This window comes from Dermacentor variabilis, chromosome 7, assembly GCF_050947875.1.
Source record: "Dermacentor variabilis isolate Ectoservices chromosome 7, ASM5094787v1, whole genome shotgun sequence".
Lineage (NCBI taxonomy): Eukaryota > Metazoa > Arthropoda > Arachnida > Ixodida > Ixodidae > Dermacentor > Dermacentor variabilis.
This window is the reverse complement of record NC_134574.1, coordinates 160,001,004-160,021,411: the sequence shown is the minus strand read 5'-3', so window position 1 is coordinate 160,021,411 and position 20,408 is coordinate 160,001,004. Positions and strand designations below refer to the sequence as shown.

General features: G+C 41.7%; 1 protein-coding gene across 6 annotated transcripts in view; it reads right to left on the bottom strand.

The window, feature by feature from the left end:
- Sym (symplekin scaffold protein) overlaps positions 1-17,735 on the bottom strand; it is a 46,910-nt gene extending 29,175 nt beyond the window's left edge. For all 6 annotated transcript variants that reach the window (XM_075699883.1, XM_075699885.1, XM_075699886.1 and 3 more), the window contains exons 1-20: positions 17,481-17,735; positions 16,835-16,963; positions 15,827-15,900; positions 15,625-15,739; positions 14,927-15,045; positions 13,687-13,744; positions 12,752-12,903; positions 11,814-11,911; positions 11,279-11,337; positions 10,929-11,024; positions 9,769-9,891; positions 8,723-8,869; positions 7,019-7,183; positions 6,553-6,631; positions 4,532-4,599; positions 4,292-4,415; positions 4,169-4,194; positions 2,410-2,467; positions 1,075-1,285; positions 350-431 (exon numbers count right to left, since the gene is read on the bottom strand). In XM_075699883.1, coding sequence (XP_075555998.1) covers positions 350-431; positions 1,075-1,285; positions 2,410-2,467; positions 4,169-4,194; positions 4,292-4,415; positions 4,532-4,599; positions 6,553-6,631; positions 7,019-7,183; positions 8,723-8,869; positions 9,769-9,891; positions 10,929-11,024; positions 11,279-11,337; positions 11,814-11,911; positions 12,752-12,903; positions 13,687-13,744; positions 14,927-15,045; positions 15,625-15,739; positions 15,827-15,900; positions 16,835-16,963; positions 17,481-17,579 — 2,082 coding nt within the window. In that variant the 5' untranslated portion in view covers positions 17,580-17,735. The remainder of the gene's footprint in view (positions 1-349; positions 432-1,074; positions 1,286-2,409; positions 2,468-4,168; positions 4,195-4,291; positions 4,416-4,531; positions 4,600-6,552; positions 6,632-7,018; positions 7,184-8,722; positions 8,870-9,768; positions 9,892-10,928; positions 11,025-11,278; positions 11,338-11,813; positions 11,912-12,751; positions 12,904-13,686; positions 13,745-14,926; positions 15,046-15,624; positions 15,740-15,826; positions 15,901-16,834; positions 16,964-17,480) is intronic.
- Positions 17,736-20,408: the final 2,673 nt, after the last annotated feature.

Genomic DNA, 20,408 nt, shown 5'->3' with positions numbered 1-20,408 from the left:
AATATTACAGTACGTATGCTATACTACATTACTATAGTACTAATGTTGCACATTTCACTACTCATGTTTGGTAGTTTAGTACCTTGCAAACTCATGGGCTACAATTTGTAAATAGCAAATTTGCCCTAAAGTAATCAGTTGAAACCTCAATTAGTTAAACTTAAAATAATCAATTATGCATATTGATTCCTCGTGCAAGTAATGTTCGCATCTTCGAGCACTAACCCAGCTCAAGGAGTAGAATTGTGCTATTTGCCACAGGCAAGTTAAGAAATTTCTGTACTGTCTAAAAAATACAAAAACATGTGGTATTATACACTGCAGGGGAATTAAAAGCATCCTAGCTTACCTCATTTTGACAGTACTGCTTCAGAATTATGAGTGCTTCTGATGTGATGGATGGTATCTCCAGAAAGAAGCGGCTGAACAACCTGATCAACAGAAAAATGTAGAGGATTGGAATTAGTTGAGAATACACTTTTTTGCCCACCTGCCCACTCATTTATTTTGAGCACCACATGCAACAATTTTCTTTAGTGTTATAAAACAAATTTCTACGTTTGAATCAAATTCTGGGGTTTTATGTGCTAAAACCATGATTTGATTATCAGGCATGCCGTAGTGAGGGACTCCGGAATAATTTTGAGCACCAGGCAATCTTTATTGTGCCTCCAATGCACGAGGCACAGGTGTTTCTGCATTTCACCCCCATCAAAATGCAGTCACGGTGACTGGGATTTGATCCCGTGACCTCATGCTTAACAGCGCAACACTATAGCCGCTAAGCCACCATGGCAGGCAGAAATTTCTCCTGTGTGTTCCATTTCTAAAGAGTCACTGGTTTTTAAGAGTTGTATGTTAATTAAAGAAGACTAAAGATACTGGACACATAAAATTTTCATGCCCCTAGCAGTTTTTCGTAAGTGGGTTCGTCAGTATTGTCCCTGATAATGACTGGGCCGGCCGTAACAACATTAGCAGTAAGCTCAGACTCCACCTGCTTTCACTTCTCGTTCTCACAAGACATTACTCTGCTGGGTGCTAGTTGCAAAGAGAAATGTTCACACAACTCACGCATCCCTGTCTCGCGTCTCGCACTTCTGCAGGATATCCATGAGCAAGTTGGTGAGGCAGTGGACATACGAGTCACTGCTGGTGCACTTTTCCATGGGATTCACCGTGCCGCCCTGCAGGAACCCCTGCAACTGCGCATACTCCTCGTATAGCCAAGCTAGGGCGATGTCGACGTGAGAGCGAAGGTCCTCCAAGATGTACTCCTTCAGCACTGCACAGTAAAAAGGATCACTGCCATTGCTGTACCAATCATCAATCACTTAAAAATTAGCAATGAACGAGAACAAGGGGAACCGAAAGGGCTCTATTTTTCTAGTTAAACACAACTGCATGAAGCCAACGACTCCCAGGGTCAGATCTTGCAGACATATACAATTACCCAAGAAAGTGTATGGGAGGACAGCTGTCACTGTAGCTCAATTAAAAGAGCATTGCGGAGCGTGTGGATTCGACTCCAATTGGTAGCGAGCTGTGCTGTTATTCACTTTAATTTCCCTTTACCTTATCGTTTCAATGTAACAATTAAAAACCACAGGTAATTTCCCACACGCTTTCCTTCGCTTTTTTGTTGATGCGCTTCATGTAGCTTTGTCTAAGTTCAAGTAAGCAAATAAGTTGTGCCAAAATATGTATGGTGGAAGGACAGCGGAGACAGAGAATCAGATCTAAGTTTTCTTCGACTGCAGAACTCTCTTTGTGAGGAACCCTTAATGATTTGAAATGCAGCAGTGCAAGACAGTACAGCACGATGAAGACAGAAAGCAAGGAAGCAACACAGCAATTGTGTTGTCTTCTTCCGATTTGTCTGTCTTGTGCTGCGCTGTCTCACACTTCAGAAGCCTTATGGGTTTTCTTTCTAACCACGTGTTAAAACATACACATTTCCTCAGAAATGCCTGAGGTGCCAGGGAAGGCCACAGCAGAGTTTAACGTGTGTGGCCCACACCAATTTCCAATCTTGGTGTGACATCTGCAGTGACAAGTGCACGCTGCTGGTCCACTGTGTTTGTTTACAACAGAAAAGATGCTTATGTGTTTCTGTTTGTAGCCCCCAACTGCATTGGCAAGTGGTGGTACGTCCAACTTGGGCACGCTTTCTCTGGATCTGATCAAAAGAGAACTCCGCAACATTGCAATCCAAGTTGGAACACACTAGGAACATACCGAACATACTCGAAGTGTAAAGCTTTCTTTTTTTTCCTGATGAAAAATTGCTGGATAATCACTTTATAGCCAAATACCACTCTGGAGAACATTTCAGTGGTTTGAATACATGCACATGCTTACTTAGCATAAGTTTACATAAGCATTCACACACACAAAAGAAACACATACTTGCACTGATTTCTCCTCCAAACTGCGTTGCCAATCCAGCAAGAATCTTGACTTGGACCTACAGCAGTGAATGAGAAAGTTAGAGCCAGTGCTTGTGAACATAACCTAAAAAAAAGAGGGGGGAGGGCTGAGAAGAGCTGCCGACTGCATAAAGAAAGAAAAAGACAAAGTAAGCTGTTCCTTTCCTTTAGTGAAGCTGCCACAACCCTTGACTCTTAATGCTCATCATTACAACTTAGCACAGCACTCCACCGCCCAACAGTGATTAGTTGCCCAGAGGGCTGGCTAAGTGAAGCACACATTAGAATAACTTAAAAGGTTTGGGCTAGTTGGTTTTCCATGAGGCCGAGTGGTGCAGTGCGAAGCAGGACAAGGGATGCAAGAGAATGAGGACAAGTGCTTGTCCTCGTTTTTCTATGTCCCTTGTCCCGCTCTGTGCTGCACCACTCAGCCCCATTAGAATGACAACCACCATTGTTGTGTACAGAAAGTATTCCTCAAAAGTAGGCCTGAGAAGCTATGAAAACTCACGAGCTGTGCTGTTGTACTGTTCCAGCAACCACCCCCTCGACAACGCAGCTTTCTTTTTTTTTTTTTTACTCTCTATTCACACATTTCTGCTTACACTGCTTTACATGAATAATCTTAGCAACCCTTAACACATCCATTTTTCAACAATGAGTCGGGCATTATAAACTTTGCTGTTGGCAACAATGTCACGTTTAGCAGTTCTAGTCGAGAAATGACACATGAATCTCGACCCTTTTCTCGAAGTGCTCAGCTTCCTCTGTGTTTCAAAGCCCTACATGGCCATTACAAAACAGCAGCACTTCCAACCTTGAGTACAGCGTACAGGCCTAACAGGATGTACAACCTAACACTAGAAGAACAGCAAGTCAACTTACTATACGAACACGTTCTTGTGAAGCCTAGGAATTGAGAAGGTCCATTTGATTCAATTGACTGAGTTTTCACACACAGTCACTCATCAATACCTTTAACAGTAAACACGTCTTTGCCACGCCTGACGCCGATGCCATACGCCTTCTGCATGCACCCCAAAAACTCTTCCTAACCGAACCTCACATCGTACTAGGTGCTTTCCTTATTGAAAGTAAAGGAGAGGTGCAGTCCATTTGTTGTAAATGTAAGTAAGCAGTGCTTAGAAAGGACCTAGTTGGTATAGCTTCCCTGTAGCCGTGGCAGGCACAGTGACACACGAAGTTACGGAAAACAAGGAATACACAGGACTCAAATAAAGAAACAGATAAATAAATAAATTACTGCTTTCACTCTTCACCTTGTTACCAACATGCATGATCCACTCAAACTAGCAACAAAGTGAAGGAAGGTATGCGACAGTGACGGCTGTTCACTAGCTGTGAGATGTAGCCACAGGAAGTTTCCCAGATCCCCATCCCCCCATCAAATTTTTTTACGGTAAAGTTGAAGATATGCAAACATTTATGCTGCGGACTGCTCTGCAATATGCAGCTTTGGACCAGTGCTTTTGAACCTATTTAGAAAAATGGCTTTTCAATCTGGCACTAAGTAAGAATAATCTGTACAAAGATATAGCCACGAAAAAGATGAACATGTCCGAAATGAAGACTGGTGTAATATCTAATCAGCCCTACATGCACTTGGCAAAACAGCATCCCGGATTTGCAGGAACTTTTTAACCCCTGTAAATATTACGAGTCACAGCAGGAATCACAATCATGCAAGTATGAAAGAGGAAGAATAATGAAAATCTTACTGGTGATATGCTGGTGTTGAGTGCCTCTGTAATGAGAATCAAAAATTGTCCTTAAAGTAAGATACACAAGAAACATTACGAAATAATGATCGAGACACAGTGATCAGCAAGCACAACCCTTACTTGATTCACGGCCAGCATCAAGAATCCTCCGAACTGTGGAAACGAGCATCTGGGTCATTTCCTCTTCAGAAAGGGGTCGTGTGATGTCTGCCAAGTTGAGCTGCCGGAGTCTTCGGCTTTTTCCCTGGCAAGATGAAAAGAGAGAGAGAGAAAAAAAGATGATGGGTGAAAATAGTTTCACTTCTAAAACAAAATTACATACTGAGACATAAAACAGTGAATAGGAAGATAGTGAGCTACCTCAAAGCCTGTGGGAACAAGAACTGTATTCTTGGCCTCTTTTTTCTTGGCATCTGCTGTGGTTCCACCTAAAAAGATGCAGTGGTAAAAAAAAAAAAAGCATGCCGAGGTGAGAAACAGAATTTTGGCGCCGTTTTAACAGGTTCATGAGTGGATTTTACTTGCCTCATTGTAATACTGAATCTCTGGGAAGTGTGCACATTATTAAGGTACACTACACGCAACACCAAAATTGTGCTGGATGAACGATTTTCTAGCAATTACCTAAAGGAAAATGCAGCAATGGTGGCTACATGTGCTTCTATGGTGGCACTTCAATTGGCATAGGTACGATGGGAAATGCAACAAAAGGCTCGGCTTGGCGCATTGCTTAGGACATGGTGTGACTACTACAGACATGAATGGCTCTTGTGGCAACAAAACCATAACAGTGGACTGCTGAAATGTTATGTGCTACATTCTCAACAGTACAGTAAAAACACATTAACTTAAACTCCAAGGTGACCGGAAATTTATTCAAATAAAATTGAGTTCAAGCTAAGGAGAGCCCCTTTAAATGTAGCATCCGATCAACTGTGCAATAAAGAGCACAAAACCAAAACCATCACAGCACTCGCATTGAAAAAGTCTTATCTTTCCTCCATCAGCACGCAACATACCAGAAGAAGGCTAGGTTCCATATAAAGTCTAAGTGCGATAAGATCATGCCTCGCATGCTGTCTGCTGTGGGCATAAGGTTAAATGTGTGAGGGTGAACCAAAAAGGATGGTGGTTTGATGCGTGCCGTCCTCCTGCATACCCGATGCTGGAGACGTGATCAGACACCCTCTTTATCCTATAAGGCTTAAAGTCACTTGACCATCAGGACATATGCACCTTAATCCCTTTATGTGTCTCTCTTTGGAGAACACGGGCCGGGTTAGCCCTTTCAAACTGTCCAAACTGTCCAAAGCGTTTTGCTCCAGTTTCTACAGCGGACATTCACTCCCCGTAGTGGCACTGCCAAGGAGTGAAGGATACTTGAGATAGGACACCAACAGCAGTCAAGATGTGAACAGATCAGAGACACTTATAGGTGTTGCCTCATGGACAAGTTCACTAAGACACTAGTGCAATTTCTTCATGAGGAGGGCCTCCATGCTTTTATTTAATTAAACATCTAAGCCGCAGGGCAAGCTTTTCTGGAAAAAAAGGGAAAGTGGGCTGAACCAAAGGAACTGAAACTTTCAGGGCCAGAGAATCAAACTTGGAGCATATCAAACAAATCAAGTAATGCCAATATGAAACTTGTGCTTCCTGTCATTCATACAGAGACTCAACAATCAGAGTGCCAGATTTATTTTTGGCCTGTATGAAATATTGCGGACTAGATCTCTCTCTCTATTTGTTTCAAGACTATGCCATAGCATTCTCAATGTCACCATATGCAACATGGCTTTAGTAGGGCTTCACTGTAGATCCGGGTCTTTTTTTTTTCTGCACGAAAGTCCACAAATGCTTCAGGGTAAATGTTTCTTTACATTCAGACACAATGGAATGGCTTTTTTATTAACCTTTTTAGGGTCAATTTTTTTTGCCATATGCGACCGCCCAGGGTCAATATTCTTTATTGCAAATTTTAATTCTTCAGAGGAACTGTTCTATTTCGAAAAAATTTACGGTAATTTTTAATGCGAACCCTTGTGAGCTGGTCTTGTTCAAACACTGTCACAATTTATGAATGGCAGTAAGTTGCTGTGGGATGTCAAAAGTAGCACTGCTACCCATTTCTCAAATTAACATAATTTTCCTGCGTACCAAATTTCTATGGGACAATATCTATGGTTCACAATCTTCCAAATACTAACCATGAAAACAACCACAATCACAAATCAAACACAACCACAAATGCAAAAAATTATGGAGGTCAAGTGAAGCCGCTGACTTTTCTTTCTGAGCTGTGTTCATCTTCTTCATGGTGAGTAGGTAGAGATTTAGGATCTTGGAAAAAATCTTTAGCCAACGTAGCAAACATGGCCTACCTAGGAGTGTCTGAATTGTCTGCTTTGGCTGCGCTGCTTCATCCGTTTGCATGGCCTCTTCCTCTTGCAGCTGCTGCTCCTGTGATGTGACAGAAGATACAAAAAAAGAGGAAAAAAAAAAGAAGGAAAGCATGAGCATAAAGAAACAGGTGTAACACACTTGAGTAACAAACTGTAATACATGGCCTGGGCCAGCATCTTGCCTTCCCCATCAACGGATATAGCTTGTTATTTGGGAGAAAAGTATGCCCTAATGCCATGGCAGAAAATTGTCTGCTACTTAAATACATGGAGATCACATCTAAGATTCCTGCACAGAAATGCATTTCAGATGAGCTGCTCTACAATTTCCGTGTTATGTTCATGCTCTTGTTCATTAAAGAAACTGTCATTGTATAGCATTCTCTGCCCTGTACTGTACAGAGAGTCCCACTCAATTGAGCACTGTTTGTGCCAACATTCTCACCTTGGCCTTGGCGATCATCTCCTCAACTCCCTTGCCCAAGCCCGCGGCAGTCATCTGTGTTGAGATGAGCCTTGCCAAGTGCTTGATCTGGGTCTCTGTGCCCGCTACAGCAATGGGAGTGTAGGATGCTTGGAAGTGTGCAGGCATCGTCTCTGGCAGTGAAAGCTAATGGAGGAAAGAAAAAAATGACAGGGTCTCCTAAGATCTCTCTTAAGAGGTGAACAGCGAAAGCCTACTCTTCTTTTGTCATTCGCCTCTTTCTCTTTGCCTCTTCTCTTTCTCTTCTTTCTTTTAGTCATTAGTGCTCACTACAAAGCATTTTTAGTCATTTGTAATCAATTGTGGTCATTAAAAGCCATAGTTAGACATGTTGGTCATATCATAGTCATCAGTAGTGATTTCTAGGCATCTTTAGTCATTTCTAATGAATCGCAGTCATTACAAGTTGTCGTTAGACATATTGGTCATCTTGTAGTTATTAGTAGTCATTACAAGTCATGTCAGTCATTATTAGTTATTACTGGTCATTACTAAGCATTTTTAGTAATTTCTAATCAATTGTAGTCATTACAAGTTGTCGCTAGACATATTGCTCATTTCATAGTCATTACAAGTCATTTCAGTCACTATTAGTCATTACTGCTCCCTATTAAGCATTTTTAGTCATTTGTAATCAATTGTGGTCATTACAAGCTGTTGTTAGACATATTGGTCATTTTGTAGTCATTACAAGTCATTAGTAGTCATTTTAGTCATTACTACTCATTACTAGACATTTCTAGTCATTTCTAATCAATTATCATCATTACAAGCCGTCGTTAAATGTTGGTCATTTCAGAGTCATTAGTAGTCATTATTAGTCATTACTAGTCATTATTAACCTCTACCAATCTATTATAATGTTATCATTCACTAATTGTCACTATCAATCATTTTTCATTCTTTAATCTGTCTTCATATAGCGTGATGACGCTTCGACGGACACTCCAGCGGACAGGTCGGCTGACACAAACTTCACCATGAGCCTAGGAAGGCTTTCGCCTTAAGACACTGCATCAACAGAACAATCATTGCACCAACTAAACAAGGAGCACAGAACTAATCAATCACAAAAGAATGTAAAATGTGCTGCATAGCAAGGACCTTGATTTTGGCACCCTTGATGTCATGAGGGAGCATAAGAGAGGCCAGTTCCTAAACTCTCGTACTATGTGATGTCGACCGTTACAAAGAATATTCCAACTGCATCACCTTAGCATCGAGCAGCAGCACTGGCTATTAAACCTTGCCTTTGTTTCCTGCATATTAATCTTCAGCCCTACTCATACTTTGTTCAGCAACGCTGGAGAGGAACTGCAACATGTGATTGAGGACCTCAGCCAATTTTGTACATGTCCACAAATACCCGGGAAAAGCGACGGGAGGATGGTCGCCGTGGTAGCTTAAATGGTAAAGCCCCGCACACGCAATGCGCAAGATGTGGGTTTGTCTTTTACCTGCGGCATGTTATCTTTTCCTCCACTTTCATTTCGCTTTCGCCATTAAAAACTAGACATAACATGTAGTTCAACCTACACTTTCTTGAATAAAATTGAACCCCTTGGATCCCCTCACTCTTCTTGTTCATTTCACACAATATGAAAGCTTGTTGCAAAAAAGGAGAAAATAAACTCCCTGCAAAAGGGTCAGATGGAAAACACTCACCATGCTCACAAGGACGATATCGGTGACGTTCACGGTTGTCAGCCGCGGCACCAAATCTTCAGCAGTGATGTCAATGGCTGTGTTGGTGGCTGCCTTCGATATTGTTGAGGTGTCTTCCTCCTCCTTTTCTTCTTCCTCTTCTTCAGCCTTTAATGAGGAAATAGAACTTAAAATGCAGAAATACTGCGGCAGAAGACTTAAAGCTTCTTATATACTTGTCAAATGTGCCACAGAGGACAAAAGTTTACAGACAGTGATTGTGTGATAAAAATTAAATATATTGGTGATGTGTGCAGCTGCTCTGTCCAGAATAGGAAGGTGCGCCCTCTAAGACACTTGGAGAAGTGCCGGCCTCTCAACTTCAAGTTGTGTCATTAGGTTGTGACAATACTTTATTGTTGTTTTTGGCACCCCCAGCCTATGAACTTTCGTCCCCAATAGAACACTGATAAAAAAGCTTTACGCACACTTCAGTTGCAGGACTGGGCCCAGCAATGCACAGTCTAGGCAAATTAATCTGTCCCACAGGCCCTCATTACCACAAAGAAAGAAAAGAAAAAACTTGCAGGTTGATGCCAACCTGAGCAACTGATACTGTAAAACAGCAAAGTCGTATAAGAGAGTTCTATGTAGTACTAGGGTTCTGTTTTCTGACTGTTCTTAGTGACGATTCATGACCAATACCCTGGTCATACTCATACGGAGCCCTCCCACACAGGCTGCATTGCTGACCACGTTGTCCCACCAGGGCAGTTGTACAAACTCCAAGCCGTTGAAACAAGATGCGAGAAAGAATAATGGCAGATTACTGGCTAATAAAAAAAAAACACAGCAAAGAAGCTGTTGCCCATGCATGCAAGGTATACACAAGCTAACATTTACTGTAGAATTAATGATAATTCTGTTTCAAAGTAACAATTCAGGACTCTGACACTGGTTATGTTGCCAGCTTGATACCGAGCAAGCTGCCACATGCCGGCTTTCACTGCAAGGAAAGGGCTGTGAAAATCCTCCTAACAGCTCCACTGTAAAATAACAATGCTCACCTCAAGTTTTATTCGCTTGACACTTGGTGGTGCTGTGGCACTTCCAGGTGCAGCCGTTATGCCCTCCTCGATGAGGCGTGCTCGCTTCTTGATTTCTTCTGGTTTGGGCATGCTCTTTGATATCTGAAACAGTGAAGAGGCACCAGGTATGGTTGAACAGCCTTCCAAAGCAGCGGCCATCACTCAAGATGGTTGGAAGCAAAATAAAATTTTCTGAGAATGCAGTCATCAGTTTCATTGTCTCCTGTCATGAAACTATCTGTTCCTGTTTACCTAGAACAGTTGACTCTCTTGTCATATCAAGACTGAACAAGTAAAGACATTAGCAAGACACGCTAATCAACGCTTGAAAGAGAAAATCATCCATATGAATTCTTGCTACGCTAGGAAGGATGACAATTTTTTCTCTCATGAACTTTCCTTCTCCTTGCGGGCTTCTTCAGAATCGATGTGCCACTAGTCAACACTTGTAAGAGCAGAATGGGCTAACTTATTTAAGGCAATGTTGAGGACATCATGACCGAATATTAAGCCAAAGAGATCACAGCAAATTCAGAACTTGGGGTAAAATCAACCGAATGTGTGATCCTATCCAGTGTACACCTACACCTTTTGTCGAACACTCCACTGGTGCAAAATGAGACGAATGTGCCTAAAGAGAAAGGACAGCCCTTCGACAGGAACTGACTTAGACAGCAGACTTTGAGATCTCTCTACCAATCAGTACTGAATGTAATTGCAAAAATCTGTCGTACTGTTTTGCCAATTTTTTCCAGCTCTATTCAAACATGCCTTGGCTTAGTCGAGAACATTTCATGTGTTAGCGCCATGGCTCTACTCCAAAAATTGTTGCAACTTGTTCTTAATGACAAACACTGCATAACTTGTGTCATGGTAAATGAATGGTTGAAATTTTGAACAAAATATTATGTACACCGCTTCCGTAACTAAAACAATTATATAAGGCATTTCAAAGTGACCTACTGTCACTGGAACATCCCCCTGTTCACGCAACAAATCACTTGAGAAACACAAGTGCTTACACATGGTCTAGCTAATATTCTTTCTGTATCAAAACTTCATCGCGGAGGAGTAGACCACAGTGTAGCCCATGCTTATTTCACTAAGATAAGTCTTTAACATAGAAATGGATACCATACCTCCTGAGGTGTTGCTCCAAGGTCAGTTAGGAGTGTGCTAACTTGGCCGTGATAGTCAACGGCAGCAGGGTGCTTCATGAGGATCAGTAACTGAAGCTGGAAAGAAATAACATACATGAAGGTTAGCCTCAGCCATAGTTTGCTTTTACTCATTGCTGAACATGCAGCATTACTACAATACTATGACTACGACAGCCTGGTTCTAGTCACCAAAGACAACATAAGAAAGTATACCAACAAAAACCTGCCATACTTAAAAGCATTTTTGCTTACTGAAAGTTTAAAACAACATTATGAGAGAAATGACAGGAAGTTCAATACGAGAGGAACAGTAAGCGTTCTTTCATTACCTTGAGATGCTTTCGTACACTGCTCACTTGAGACTTGGCCAATGTCGGTGGCAGGTTAGCTGAAAGCCAGTAAATAAACATTGTCAGCACAGAGTACGCATAGGTTAAGCTGCAAGATGACAAAACAAAAACAGGAGTATTCTAGACATCAACATGTTGGGTCTTGGTTTCGCTGTGGTATGTTTGATCTAGTTAAATGCAAGTAACACAGATATCCCGATTTTGGCATGCCAATCCTACTGGAGCTGACAAATGTGTTAGCTACTAACATTAAATTCTGCAAATACAGGTAGACCATTTCATTACAAACCTGCTCAAGCTGCAGTTTAGCATAAAACATTGGACTGGAATGGATTCAGCATTTTCGGTGTTGTTGACTAAGCTAATGTTCCACAAGCAACTTTTTTAAAGCTCATCACCACATGCACTAGCAAAGTTCCAACTTTATTAGTTTGTACTATATGCCCCTCATATCACCAGCGGAAGCCATGGCTAAAATAACGGGCTTCAATAACATCAGGCATGAAACACTCACCGTGAAGTGATTCTAGCGCCTGGATGACTCTTGACATGAACTCTGACCTGTGCTTTGCAATGAGCACAAGAGCTTGCATACAGGTCATCAAGTTGATGCTGAAGTATCGGGGACGAAAAAAAGTATATAGTACATGGTTCTTATTAATATGCCGATCTTTCCCTCTTTTTTTTTTCTTTTTGGTGTTATACCTATGTAGAAACAACGACTTCATCTTACGCAGCAAAATTACTAGCTTACAGATGACACTGGCTGCTCTTAGCATAACAATGCTTTTGCATGGTTACACATCACTGATGTACTATATAAACTTTTGTGACATTAGCACACCAGAAAAAAATGGGGCTCCCAATGCACACAATTCTAAAATAACTTGTCTTATATATTAAAAAAAGGTACATGATTAGAAGCGTGAACTGCTTCTATAGTGAAGTTCATTTCCTTATGTGATCACTGTACAAAATGACCACGCATATTGACACCAATTCCAATAGAAATTTTCTGGTTTTGATGAAGTAACACTTTTAATACGCTTTCAGTTAATTCAACTCATATGACCAATGTACGCATGCAAAAGAATACCAGCAAATGATATAAACTTTCTTTGCCTTTGCTGCCTATATGAATAATTCAATCAATTTGTGCTCCCCTGCTGAGTTGAGCTGGAGAAAGTGTATTTCAGCCTATAATTGAAACTGAACCTTAGTTTAGCAATACCACAGCCCAAAGGTTGTGGCCGCAAGCAAGTTAATGTGTGCGCAACATGTTAAGGTGCACAACGTGCGAAATTGATTATTGCTCGGCAGTGAGGACTGCCAATGAAAAAGGCCAAGCTAGATTTTTAACAGCTGCCACAGTTAAATACATCTTTAAACCAAATGTAACACTCATCTTCTACGACTGTTACCAAAGCTGGCTTTATTTAGTATAGGGAGTACCTTGAGATGTGTGGTGTCCCGTGAAACACAACAAGTGCATCAAAAACTTGCTTTGCTTCTTCTTCTAGCTTTCGAGGCTTGATGATCTTCAGTGTCAACGGAACATCGTCGAGAGCAAAATCATTTGCTGCTTTTTTTGGACTGTCACCATCCTGCATTAAAGACATTGCATGCAAAAATGAAGCATTATCAATTATCAGGAACATAAAAAGCCCCCTTTTGTGAAGAGGGGCCAACATATTTAGTAAAAGAAAGATGATGGGGGGATTAAAAGCCTCAATATTGCTTCACTGTGCTAATCATGCTATGGAAAGATTTGTCAAGGCCAGAATACTTGTTTGCATGGTGAAAAACTAGAGGAAAACAGTTTAATTGGGAAAAATATGTTATAATTCATTTTAAGAGGACACTAAGGATAAACACAAAATAAGTTTATTCTGTTTAGATATTACTACAGAACTTTATTTTGCTAAATTCTGTGGTAATAGGTTGATTTTTAAAGACGAAATGAATTTTTTCTTTAAATTTCTTGGCAAAACACCAGTGCTGGTACATCACTGCAATGTCAAGGATTTGAATGTATATATTAGTACTTGGCCTCCCACTATAGGTTCAGTAAAAGTTTTTGACACTTGCTAAATTCAGTCATTGGCATTCTTTAGAATCAAATGTAGCCCATCTTTACCAATAAAAAATTAGAGACCCGAGCAGATGCTGTCAAAATCCATGACATCACGCCGGGCTGGTGCGGAAACGTCAAGATGTCGCTGCCATCGATCTTTTGTTTTAGTGTCCTTTCTGGTTTACAAAGCCTTTTTTCAGGGTAAATGTGGAATTCTTTTGGTGTTGTGGAAAGGCAATTTACAAATACAGGTCAAATAATTTTTCTCTTTAGTGCCCCTTTGAGCATTAACATTGCAACAAAAATAACTCACCGGGTAAGTTTGCAGTATGACTAGCATTTCCATAAACTTGATAGTATGAGTCCGGATACTACAATGGAAAAAAGAAACGACAAGAAATGACTCCTTTTGCAGTTGCACACGTGCAAAGATTTACGTGTCATGACCTTTAGATCCTGTGCTGTAGGATCGGCCCAGATAGCACAGCGACTATGACATCCTGCTACTGAGCAAAGTATCATAAATTAATTTCTCAGTAATGAAAGTTCCAATTTGGTGAGGTGAAATGCAAAAGTAATTGTTTTCCTACGATGTTTGTGCATTGTTAAGGAATTGCAGGTGGTTTTATAAATGTAATCAATAAGCACTATGGGGATCAATTTTATGAACTAGGCTCTGGAAAACTGGACCAAATGATGCAAATAATAACTCAATGAATCATCATTAAAGCTGCCAATTGTCTTTCCAGTGTTATACATCATAATAAAGCATTTCATGTTTGCTTTCTTAATTTTAATTCAACAAGCAATATATTGTAAATAGTCTAAGTGGATTTAGCATAATTGACGCCTCTACAACAAAGATAGATAAGTATAAACCCCATGCAAGCAATCTTGTGCACAACAGTCACAAGCGACGCAATGAAGATGGCTGTCACATTTGCTTGTCACCTACAGGTCGTACATCACGCGAGCGACAACTTTGAGCAACGTCTGCCCTGTGTTGCCTGTATGAGGGCAGAAAATATGTGCTGAAACTGGCATGATGCATGCTTTATTAAATAAAGGTGATGTGTTTTACTGTAAGGAGCAGAATAAAATATTTCTGAAGGTCTTGCAGTAGGTTCTTATTCTTGCATGTATCAAAATTTAATCGTTTGCTTGTTCCATGCGAGAATTGATAGTACTTGACTTATGTACATCCAGTTTTGGCTTCGCGCTATTGGCTAGTCGCTCATAGCACTCCCCGGCGACGAGCGACGATATTTAGATTTCCAGGACCGAGCGATCGAGAGACAAGAATGAGCAATCTGTTTGCATGATGGCCTGTTTCGTCGCTCATCGCCGTCATGAACAAAATTGCTCAAATGGTGTTCGGGCTTTATTTGAATGTCAAGAGTGCTGCCCATCACAGGCGATGAAATTGTTAAAATCAGGTTCTACATCTCAGGAAATGCATTTCAATAAATCAGGCTGTGATGTGATCTTATCACATTGCAGTTAAGTGATTGACTAAACAGACGGCGATCAAATGACATGAAAAAATCACTTGCCCATCATTATCACAATCCAGAAGAGAGACAATGTCGTTCTTGAGGCTTTTGATGTATTCCCAAGATGTTTCCATGAGGTCATCAACTTTCTTGGCCTGGCATATCCATCGCAATGCTACCTAACAAGACATAACAGATTTCCTTTTTTTTTTTGGCATCACAGGAACATACAACCACCACATCCTCTTTAAACTTGTTAACATTGAAAAACTCAAAAGCAAAATTTTAATGAACACAAGTGACGTTCCAGGAATTTACCTTCACTGTCACATTTCTGACTGCATGAATATAATTTACAGTTTTTAATAACATTTAATATTGTCAGAAAGCAGAATCCTGATGAAACGGTAATAGTTAACATGAATATCAGGATAAAACAAAAGTTTTAAGCCCTTGTACAGGTCAACTGATGTAATTTGTGTTTGAGCTACACAAGTGTTCTTTGTGATCTCTAAAGACTCGTATTATTAAGCTTCTGTTGTATCATGAAAAAAATTGATGTATTGTACATTGCTTCAAGATCATTCCAGTGAATAAAATGCTCTTGTGAGCGACGAAGTTTCACCAAGTCAATTAAATGATTTCCCTTTTAGTCAATACTGGAGTCATTTCAGCACTAAGGACAACTGAAATGCAGAAAGTTCCATTATGGCACGTTGCAGTAACACACTGCATGTCATGACAGCTGTACAACTTACTTTGTACAGTTGTGTGGTGGCCTGAATTACCCTCTTCTGCACAGCAACTGCTTCATCCCGAAACATCATGCGCAGATTGGCCAAGACCTTTGGGAAGATGTCTGGATCTTGTTTGCTGAAGAAGCGTTAGGCATGAGCAAATGCAACAGGTTTTACCACTTCCTAATGCATATTTGACATGGATACCACCAGTGCATCTTACCATGCCTCCTCTATGAATCCCACGACAAACTTTCGGACCTCCGATGATCTATCATTTTGGAACGCAAGCATTTCCTGGAGAAGTCAGAAAATGAAATCCGGCTTTCAGACAATTTCTGTATTCACTTCTAACGCAAACTTTCGGTACGTGCAAAATTTAGGAAAGACTGAAATGTGTGAATCTAAGTACTGAATTAGCTTTTCTTTCTATTGAAACATATCGACAGGAATACCATGTGACGTATTGTATGAGCTTATAATGATGATATCTCTAGGTCTGAAGTGCCTTAGTACTGATATGACAACATCAAAGTTTATGCACAGTTGTCTGCACCTCTGTTTACTGTGGAAAGCAATTGTGCAAAGTAAAGGTACACTGGACGACGACACTGACAAAGATGAGAATCATTGGTCCGTTATTCTGTTTAAGTGCACTGTGATGCAAAGAAATCAACATCTATTGGTTCCTGGTTTGTTGTTTGGGCCTGTTGGTGTGCCATTGGTACATGTTACTTTCCAGAATGTTCGTAATGAGCTAAGTAATCTGTACAAACTTTCTAAGATACAACGGTTGTGAAAAGAGGAAGCCACAATGATGCGCGAACAACACAGTATTCAGCCTGATACTTTGAACCTAGTAGCTGCTCTGCTGTTGCGCTTTTTCTGTGCTCTGCAGTGAAGCCCTCGATCACAACAAATTACTCTCCATTAAAATACACATCTGTTCTTTCAAAATGATGGTGCATAGGCCAACGTGTATATAGCATTTGCGTATCGTAAGGGATGGCAATACGACATTACAGACAAAGTCAATTACTGCTTCACTTCTCATGTGCCATTCCGTTCTAAGTAAACCTAATAGCTCTACTCATTACAATAGTGATTGCAGCATATTTGCGCTCACATTTCACACAGATGGGTGCAAATTTGAGGCATGATTAGCTCGGACTATTCAGCAAAACATTTGCGATGTCTCGTCTAATGTTGACAGAAATGTGTCGAAACTCACATCGAGAAAGTTGTCAAGTAGGTCCGGCTCCTTGTAGACGATGAGCTCCTGGACCTGACGAAGGTTGTTTACTTTATGATGGTCCTTAATACTTTGATTTAATGCAGCAAAGTTGATGAGTTCGACAACCTGAAAGGAGACGAGAGGACACCACAAGTTGTCATAAGTGGCGGGCAGTTGTGGTAGCAGCTCAACATCTGTTTTATTAGCAACATTTGAGCTTTTAGCGGCGTTTTCAGTCCAGTAAGCCGATAAGACAATTTAAAGTAAACATATTAATATAGAAATTAGAACAAACACGCTCTAACGTCAGTCATTTCTAAAACTGAACGCAAGTGCATTGATAAGGCGCACGCTGGTATGGCTTGTTACTAAACGTAGGCAATTCTGCAAGCTAAGAGTGTTTTGTAGCGAAACCCCGGTCATGTCTCTTCCTGTCGACAGCAATATGCGACCGAGATCGACGACGAGTGCGGCAATATTGCGAAACGCGGCCATGCATGCGACGCCTTTTTGACAGCGCCGGTGAAAGTATCTGCCAAATGTAACGTAGATCGCACACCAGCTGCTAAAGCAAGCCTCCCTTAGCCCACGGTTCCATCTTTAATAGCACAAGAGTGTGTAAGTGATCAAGAAATGCAATAACCCGTTCGCTGGTGGACTTCTGTTCAACTTGCTCTTCGTCCATAAAAAACTGCGCCGCGGTGCTGCGGCGCATTTCAAGCGCCTTTTTCTTGGTCGCCATGGTGAGCTATGAGAAGTGTCGGCTAAGCAAGGCGAAAACGAGGCAAAGCTACGGCACCGACTACGCGCAAGCAAGTCTACATTCTACGAACAATCAACAGACGCTGGTCACTATAAACAAGAGAGCGGGGCGCCATGACGGCTAGCGGAAGTTGGTTGAACAGGCCCGGCTCGCCGCATTTGAATGCTCTTGGAGCACACGAGCTCACTGTGATTTCGCACTTATTTACACCACTTGCATCACTTACTAGTGCAACCAAAGTGTGTGTGTGTGTTTTTGATAAATTTATTGTAAAAAATTGACTCCAAAAACCAAATTTTTTTTTATTACAGATAGATATTGAGTTCAGTTTTGTTACTCCGGTATGCCCTAAGTGCAGAATGATGCAGGAGTACGTTCCTTTGAAACAACCAGCGGGCAATAAAAAAACGTCACTTCCGTAAAAACAAACACGCGCTTGCTGCGCCATCTTTGCAAGTATTAAATAAACTAACACATGCTAAATACACTACGTATTTAAGCATAATATTCTTATTGATGCTTTTTTATACATTAATATTTATTATAAATATAATTAAAATAAAAATAAAGAATAAATTTGTAGAAAGCGATTTGAGCGAAGACGGCGCTGCCAACGCAAGCGAGTAGAAATAACAAAACGGAGGTTTTATATTATAATTGGTGGCTAAAACCAAGCCAAGACTGAAATTTTACCATCCACTAAGTATAAACTATATTATTAGTCACGGCTAGGTGGCGTGTGCCGCCGCCCGATTTCAAGGGCCTTATCTATACATACACCTAACATAAAACTTGAAAAAACGCATAGAGCTTCATATCAGTATAGAAACTCTATGAAAAAACGCAATTGTGATGGAGAAAGCATAGAGTTCTCACTAAATTACGGGAGAAAGAGTACAGAGTTGCATGGCCCCGCAGAGCTTACAAGAATGTTTAAAAGATTGCGTGCTGTTCTCTTGAGGAGGAGGAGGAATAAACTTTTATTGTAGAACCAGCACTTTATGATGGCCGGGCCTAAGCCTCCCACGAAGGGACGTCGAGGGCTTGCCTCGCCGCCGCCTCGCGGGCGTGCTGGGTCGCCCAGGTTTGGTCGTCGAGGGCGGAGCTCCGCAGAGCCTCATGCAACCTCGACGAGAGAGTCGTGGTGTTAGTCTGGGTGTACTGTGCTGGGCACTCCCATAGCATATGCGGAAGCGTAGCCGGGTGAATTCCACAGCACCGGCAGTTGGGGGTAGTGTAGACGTCCGGAAGGTGGAGGCGGGCGGGTGAAGGGTACGTGTTTGTTTGTAGTAGACGCAGGGTGGTAGCCTGCGCCCGGCTGAACTTTTGGTGAGGCGGGGGGAAGATTCGGCGACTGAGGTGAAATGCCTTAACGAGATCGTTATAAGTTGTCAGACTGTCCCTGGTGTCCAACTCATCTCCAGTGACTCCGGCGCGGTTGACTAGACCTCGCGCAATGGAGTGGGTGACCTCGTTGAGATTGGGGAGGTGTGGGTGGACAGGGCCCGCATGGGCCGGGATCCATGTTAGGGAGATTACGCTGTCTTTAGAGTGTGGTGCCTGGCAGAGGATGCGAAGAGCTTGGGGAGAAATACGGCCTTTGCTGAAGTTAGTAACGGCTGAGCGAGAGTCACACACTATGGTGTGACAGGTGGGATCCAAAGTGGCCAGGGCGATGGCCACTTCTTCAGCCGTCTCGGAACTGGGGGTAGTGACGCTGCAGGCGTGGTGTAGGGCTCCATCGCGTGTGGCGACGGCCACAAATCGTGTGCCATGGGAGTATTGGGCTGCATTCTCTTGACACTACAAACTTTTTTTTTTCAACACCACAACACGTGTTAGGAGCAAAGAGGTTTTAAAAAACAATTCTGGAGTGGAGATGGTGCCGGCCGCCGCCATTTTACTAAGGGAGTCGACTAACGTTAGGACGTGGCAGAGTAGAGGAAGCGTTTTCTTCTCGCTTTCACCGATTTTGAAACGGCCAATTTTGCCATGCAGATTATTCTTGATGTGTCTGTCTGTGTCACTGGTTTTAGGGTCAAAACTGAACCTCTTGACAACTTGTTATGGTAGATCGCGATATGATGACTAAGCCAATGGCAATATTCTAGCCCGAAACAACAAGCTTTTATTTTTCAATCACTCGAGAATTTATTCTCACAGAACAAGAGCAGCTGCACTGCCACTATTCTCCGCCTAGTTCAGCATGCTTTTAACGATGAAGTAAGGGAAAGCGCTGGCTTCACCTCTGCTGGTAAAAATCTGCGGGAGTTGCCACTGCAGAATTATTTTATAAAACCTGCTTGGTTAGCAGCAGGTCTCGTCTATGTAAAATTGCAACTGCATGCGTACTGCCAACCTTTTAGCTACATGTAGTGGTGGCCAGAGTGGCGGTGTCAAGTTCACTCCTGCAAGAAGAGATAAGGAGAAAGAGTGCAATGAGCCTGACGTGTCACTTTGCTGCATAGATTGTTAAAATAGATGACATCCGTGCGAGTGTTTTAGTTTTCAGTAGTAATTGTTGAGGGCGTTCTCGGGCTCTGTCCAACTTTTAGGGAAACTTGCGTCGCCTGCGTCACACCCCCGAAGTTCTCAGTAACATAAATATATGCTACGTGCAATACGCGGTATCTACAAATAGCTTTATAAATATGTTGGTGCACAATGGCAAAAAAAAAAAAAAAGAAGCACCGTCTTTCCTTTAATGCTGCGCGCCGGTACACTCAAATCACTAGCTGCATGCGCGTACGAGCGTGACATAGTGTTCTCGACAGGAAAGTAGCGAAAACATGCAGAGCGAAAAAAAAA